The sequence below is a fragment of the Entamoeba nuttalli genome (assembly GCF_000257125.1).
Source record: "Entamoeba nuttalli P19 unplaced genomic scaffold asmbl_2869, whole genome shotgun sequence".
In the NCBI taxonomy this organism is placed as follows: Eukaryota; Evosea; order Mastigamoebida; family Endamoebidae; genus Entamoeba; species Entamoeba nuttalli.
Window position 1 is genome coordinate 6 of NW_008575660.1, and position 6,256 is coordinate 6,261.

Sequence of the window (6,256 nt, forward strand, 5' to 3'; positions counted from 1 at the left end):
TCTTCTTTATTTCTTTTGTTGTTATTTGAATTATTTCTTTCAGTTTCTCCATATTCTTTTATTTTAGGTTGAAATACTTCATATTTATATTATTTTCATTGTCTATTTATTCTTATTTCATTTTATTTCCAATGTTTTATTATTCTTTGACTCTTACTTGTATTTTCATTATTATCATTCTCTTTACTTATCATTTCATATTCATTTTCAACTCATCTTCTCCTTTTATTCACTTTTTCAACATTTCTTTTATAATTCATATTATGTAAATTATTTCATTGACTTTCATTCTCTTCTTTGATTTTGTATTATTTGCTTTTCTTGACGAGATTTGTTATGAAGAAAGCACAAAAATAAATAAATAAAACATTCTTCAAAGTAAAAAAGAAGAAAAGGATCTTTCACAAACATAATAATACATCATTCAATGATTGAATTTACAATGTGTTTCTGAAGATGTTTAACAAATTCAAAGGTTGTAAAGAAAGAAAATCAAAAGAGTTTTTAACAATATTTTTATAAGGAAATGAAAGTCAAATTGAGAAAAACAAGAAAAGAAATAAAAAAAAAGAAATTAAGTCATTAAACATTCTAAGTTTTTATTCAAAGTAATAAAAAAAGAAAGAAGAGAAGAAAAATAAAAAGAAATAAAGGCAAAAACATAAATATATCTGCCATAAAGCAACGCGCAGGAGTTGAGAACAATTACATACATACACATTCAGAAATGATAGAACAAGCAATTCTGAAAAGTTCATTCATAATAGTTTCAACAGTTGGTTGTTTTTTCATATGTTCAAGAAGTTGAGTATCACAAACTTCTGTTCCATCAAGAAAGAGTGGTTTAGGAAATCCCCAATTTGAATAATTTTCTGCTTCACTTTTAAAAACAACAATAAACTTTTTTTGTGAAAATCCAAATGAAGATACTTTTAATTCAGTTTCTTTATGTTCACAAGTAAAGAAATGATTAATATTACAATAGTCTGTTACTTCTTTTACTAATTGTTTAAATCTTTGTGATTCAGTACGAGTTGAATATTGACAACGAATAGACTGAAGTTGAATTTGTTTTAATGTTCTAATCATTTCTTTTCTTTTAATTATATTAGGATCAATCATAACTTTAGGAATAATTTTTAATGAATGTTTACAAAACTTAGTTTTATCTGTTGGTTGAATTCTTAATTTTGGTTTTTTAATAACAACAGGTAATTCTTCATCACTATCAACTACTCCTTCTGAATAACTTCTTTCTACTTTAGGGTTTTCATTTTTTGTATCTACTCCATTATCTTCAATAGATTCATTACTCTTTTCGATTTTTGTTTCTGTAATATTAGTATTCTTACTTTTATTCTTAGAATAATACTCTTCATCACTAAGTAAACATGATGTGGTAATTCCTTTTGCAAATTTAAATCTGAAATATTCATTGTGTTTCCTAATAGGTTTTGTAGTTAAAAAATTTATTGGTGGTAATTCATTATCTCCTATATTTTTTTGTACTCCAATAAATGAATTAATCGTCTTACTTAAATTTGTATGTGGTGTTGTAGTGATATGCTGAATTCTCTTGTGGGGAGCTTCAGCGTGCAACATAGACGATTGGCTTTAATAAAAGAATGTTCGATCCCTTCTTATACTCCTTTCTTTTTCTTTTTTTTATATCATACAGTTTATTATATTTTTATATTATCCTATTTCTTCTTTTTTCTTCTTTTTCTACTTTCTTTATACACCTCTTATTTTGTTTCTTTCTAACTTTTGTTTTATTTAAAAATCATCAACTTTTTTTACATGTCTATAGTTTCCTTTATTATTCCTTTATAACTCTTAACTGTTGTGTTTTTTGAACTTTTGATTTACTTAAACAATCTTCTTCCCTCATTTTTTACTTTAATTTCTTAATTCATTTCTTTATTAATCTGTCTTTTCTATTTTTTCCCGGTTTTAGGGTTCTGTTGTAGAAGATTCCTCTCTTTTGTTTTTCTATTACTTTGCTAAACCTGAAACGGAATTTACTACCAATCGACGTACAAATCAATTTATCGTTGTTTTTTTTCGTTTTTTCTTTGTTTTTTCTGCAAAACTACTCTCCAGTTTCTGCTTTATAAAACATAAAATAACGAACAATCATTCATATTCAATCTATCTTTCTTATTCAATTTCATCAAAGTGGAATGTACGTAATTGTCTAAATTGTTTCCCACTCATATGTCTCAACTTCTTCTTATTTGTAATTTGTTGAACAATAGTATTTTTGGCAATGTTTGCTTTCTTTCTAATAATTGCCTGCTTTCTTGCTTCTTTTCTTTTTGCTTCTTCTTCTGCTTGTTTTGTTCTAATCTCTTCATCAAGTGCTCTCATCATTTGTCTACGTTTCTTCATTTCCATTTTTTCTTCCCAACTAATTCCAGCTGTTGCTACATTATCTTTAATTGACCTTTTTTTATATGCCTCTTTCCATGGTCTTCCAGATACATTAGCTCCACGTATTGGTTTTTTAATTTCTTTCTTTTCTTCTTTTATGTCTGGTTCTTCTTTTACAATAATTTCTTTTATTATCTCTTCTTTTTGTTTCTCACTTTCATTTGTATTTATTTGTTGTTGCTGTGTTTCACTACTCATCTTCTTATCTTCTTTTTTTCTTTTTAAGGGTTTTTTTTTATTTCTTAAAAAGTCTTTTAGAATATAATTAAATTATATTTATAATATCTTCATTATATTTCCATTCTTTCTTCTTTTCTTTAAACAATTAATGATAAGATGGTCCAATAGTTGTTCTATATGATACTTTCCATGGCTTTTGGTCTTTTTTAGCTCCATTAAATAATGGCTTTAATTTTTCTTTTCTCATTCTTTCATTCAATTGTGTTCCATCTGATTTCTGATAAAAGGCTGGTGCTAGTTCAATAAGCCATTGAGGATCAATAGCTATTATTTCTCTCATATATTCTTTAGTAGTCAATACAAGTTCATGATATACAACCCATTCAGGATTTCTTCCAAATAATGAACTAGTAGGATGAATAAATACTTGTTGACCGTCAACTAATGTCCTATAGCCTTCTTGAGGATCTCTTTTTGCTGCATGAACAAAAAAGCCTGAAACAATAGATTTAATAATTGGAATAGGATTATTATGAGAAGAAATAAGTTGAATATGATATTTTTTCATTATTTTTATTAATTGTTTTCTAATGTCTTCACATTTATATAATGACCTAAAGTTAATGTAATTTTCTTTACACCAACTAGGAGATTTTCCATTCTTTATCCAATTATTATAAACTTGTAACATTGTTAAATGGTCTCCAGCTGAACTACTTAATTGTCTTTTTCTTCTATCAGCTTCTTCTTCTTTTTCTTTTGGTCTAATAAATAAATTACCTACACTTAATGCTGCTACAATTGTTACTACTTCTTCACTACATCCAAACTGTTCTGAAACAATTAACATTTTTGATAATGGTGGTTCTAAAGGAAATTCTGCCATTTTTCTTCCAAGTTGTGTTAATTTTCCATCATCATCTAATGCACTAATTGCATAGAGATGATGTAATGCACTAATTAATGTATTGTGCATTGGTGGATCCATATAATCAAAATCAATGACATTATTAATTCCAATTGCTTTTAATATTAAAACAGTATCAGCAAGATTAGCTCTTTGTATTTCTGGAATACTTACAATAGGCATTTCATTTAAATATGCTTTTTCTGTATATAACCTATAACATTTTCCTGGACCAGTTCTTCCAGCTCTACCAGCTCTTTGGTCAGCACATGCTTGACTGATTGGAGTTATTAATAATTGGTCCATTCCAAGTCTTGGATTATGTACTTTTTGTTTAACAAATCCTGAGTCTACAACAAAATAAATCCCATCAATAGTAATAGATGTTTCAGCTATATTTGTGGCAACAATACATTTTCTTGTAAATGCTGGTGCTGGTTCAAAAATCCGTTTTTGTTGTTCAGTAGATAATGAAGCATAGATAGGTAAAGCAATTAATTTAGGATATCTTTTATCTAATTTTTGAACTTTTTCATTAATTATTGAACAAGTCGAATCAATTTCTTCTTGTCCTGTTAAAAAGAATAAAATATCTCCAGGTGGTTGTGTGAGATGAATTTTCATAATAGTTTCAATTCCACTTTGAATATAATCCATTTCTGGTTCTTCTAAATATAATTTTTCTACTGGAAATGTTCTTCCTGGAATATGAATAATAGGTGCTTTATTAAAATATATAGAAAATTTATCTGCATCTAATGTAGCTGATGTTATTATTAATTTAAATTCTGGTCGACGTTTAATTGTTTCTTTTAATAATCCAAATAAAATATCTATTCCAACAGTTCTTTCATGTGCTTCATCAAGAATAAGAACTTTATATTGTGGTAAGTCTCTATCAACAAGATATTCTCTTAATAACATTCCATTTGTCATATATTTAATTCTTGTTTTTTCTGTTGTTTTATCTTCAAATCGAATACTATATCCTACTTCTTCTCCTAATTTTACTTTCATTTCTTCTGCAACTCTTTGAGACACACTAATAGCAGCTACTCTTCTTGGTTGAGTACATCCAATTCTTCCATTTTTACTATATCCATCTTCATATAAGTATTGTGTTAATTGGGTTGTTTTCCCACATCCTGTTTCTCCAATAAGAATAATTATTTGATTCTTTTTAATACTTTCCATTAATTTATTTCTCATTGAATATATTGGTAATTCTTTCCTTTTTTCTTCAATACTTTTTTGATATTCTTTTGTTGCTTTTTCTTCTCTTTGTTCCCATTCTTTTCTTTCTTTATCTTTTGGTGCTATGACTCCTATTTCTTCAATAACCTCTTCTATACTTTTAATTTCTTTAATGTCTGCTTCTAATTCATTTTCTTTCTTTCTTTTTTTATCTTTAATTTCAATTCCTTCTATTTTCTTTTCTTCTATTTTTTCTTGTTTCTTTTCTTTCTTGTCTTTTCTTTTCTTTGCAATTTGAGTTGCCATTATTGCACTTCTTTGTAAATGTCCTTCTGGTTGTTTTTCTACTTCCTTTATTTTTGAATTAATAATTTCTTTAATTTTCCCTTTAAGAAACCTTGGTTCTTCTTCATTTAATTTAACATCTTTTATTGTTATTTCATCTGTAGAGAGTTCTTCTATTGGTAAATCCGATTGTTTCATTATTCCTGCTGCAATTAATTTTTCCATTTCATTTCGTTCTTCTGAACTGATTCGTTTTCTATCACAACTCTTTTCATTTACCCTTCCTCTATCTTTCTTTCTTATTGTGTTAATATATTCATCATTAATTTTTCTTCTTTTATATTCTTCATTAAATCGTTTACTTCTTGCTTTTCCAATTTCTTTTCCATTTAATTCTTGATATAATTTTCTTTCGTCATATATTTCATAAAATCTTCCAAGTTTATTTGGTTCTTCAATTTTCATAATTGTTTGGAATTTCTGAATAAATTCTGCTCGACTTTGACATCTTTTAATAACTGCTAAAATATTTTTTGCTATGTTGAGATCTGCTGTTCCATATAATTCTTCTAAGTAAAAACAATAATCAGATAAGATTTCAATCTCTTCTAAAATTTCCATTAAAGAGTCACTTTCTTAATATGGAAAATACTTGTTCAAGTTCTATTAATTTCTATTAAAAAACCTTTCTTCTATTAAAAAAAAAACATTTTAATTCATAATTATTCTGCATCATCTTCTGTCATTGACTCTATAAGTTCTTTCTTTTTTGCAATTATTTGTTCAATTCGTTTATTAGAAACATCTTTATCAATTTCTTTATGATTAATTGCATCTTTACAAATTTCAGTCATTGACTTAGAAATAGACAAAAAATTAGGTCGTTCATTAGGTTCTTGTTTCCAACAATTAACAATAAGAGACCGAAGCTTGTCTGGCATCTGTTCATCAATTTCTAATCTTCCACCATTAATCACAATATTCTTAATATCAAATACTGATTTACATTCACTATATGGTTCTTTAGCATAAAACAATTCCCAAGCTGTAATAGCAAAAGAAAAAACATCACTAGCATTATAATATTTATCTTGATAACATTCAGGTGCAATATATATTGGTGTTCCAAGACCTTTATCATTGTTTTTTCTTTTAGTAAATCTAGATGTACCAAAATCAGTAATTTTTGCAACACAACCAGAATCTGAATATAATGAATTTAATAAAATATTATCTGGTTTTAAGTCAAGATGCATA

General features: G+C 26.6%; 4 protein-coding genes across 4 annotated transcripts; all 4 read right to left on the reverse strand.

The window, feature by feature from the left end:
- Window positions 1–705: 705 nt before the first annotated feature.
- Window positions 706–1,602, reverse strand: ENU1_045780 (hypothetical protein; the record flags this gene model as incomplete). Its single annotated transcript, XM_008857690.1, has 1 exon — window positions 706–1,602. The coding sequence occupies one exon, from the start codon at window positions 1,600–1,602 to the stop codon at window positions 706–708; it is 897 nt and encodes a 298-aa protein (XP_008855912.1).
- A 558-nt stretch (window positions 1,603–2,160) lies between these two features.
- Window positions 2,161–2,631, reverse strand: ENU1_045790 (hypothetical protein; the record flags this gene model as incomplete). Its single annotated transcript, XM_008857691.1, has 1 exon — window positions 2,161–2,631. The coding sequence occupies one exon, from the start codon at window positions 2,629–2,631 to the stop codon at window positions 2,161–2,163; it is 471 nt and encodes a 156-aa protein (XP_008855913.1).
- A 127-nt stretch (window positions 2,632–2,758) lies between these two features.
- ENU1_045800 (helicase, putative) lies at window positions 2,759–5,620 on the reverse strand (the record flags this gene model as incomplete). Its single annotated transcript, XM_008857692.1, has 1 exon — window positions 2,759–5,620. One exon carries the CDS (start codon window positions 5,618–5,620, stop codon window positions 2,759–2,761), a length of 2,862 nt encoding a protein of 953 aa, XP_008855914.1.
- A 101-nt stretch (window positions 5,621–5,721) lies between these two features.
- Window positions 5,722–6,255, reverse strand: ENU1_045810 (protein kinase, putative; the record flags this gene model as incomplete). The annotated part of the gene is made up of 1 exon (XM_008857693.1): window positions 5,722–6,255. One exon carries the CDS (start codon window positions 6,253–6,255, stop codon window positions 5,722–5,724), a length of 534 nt encoding a protein of 177 aa, XP_008855915.1.
- Between the last annotated feature and the right edge of the window lies 1 nt (window position 6,256).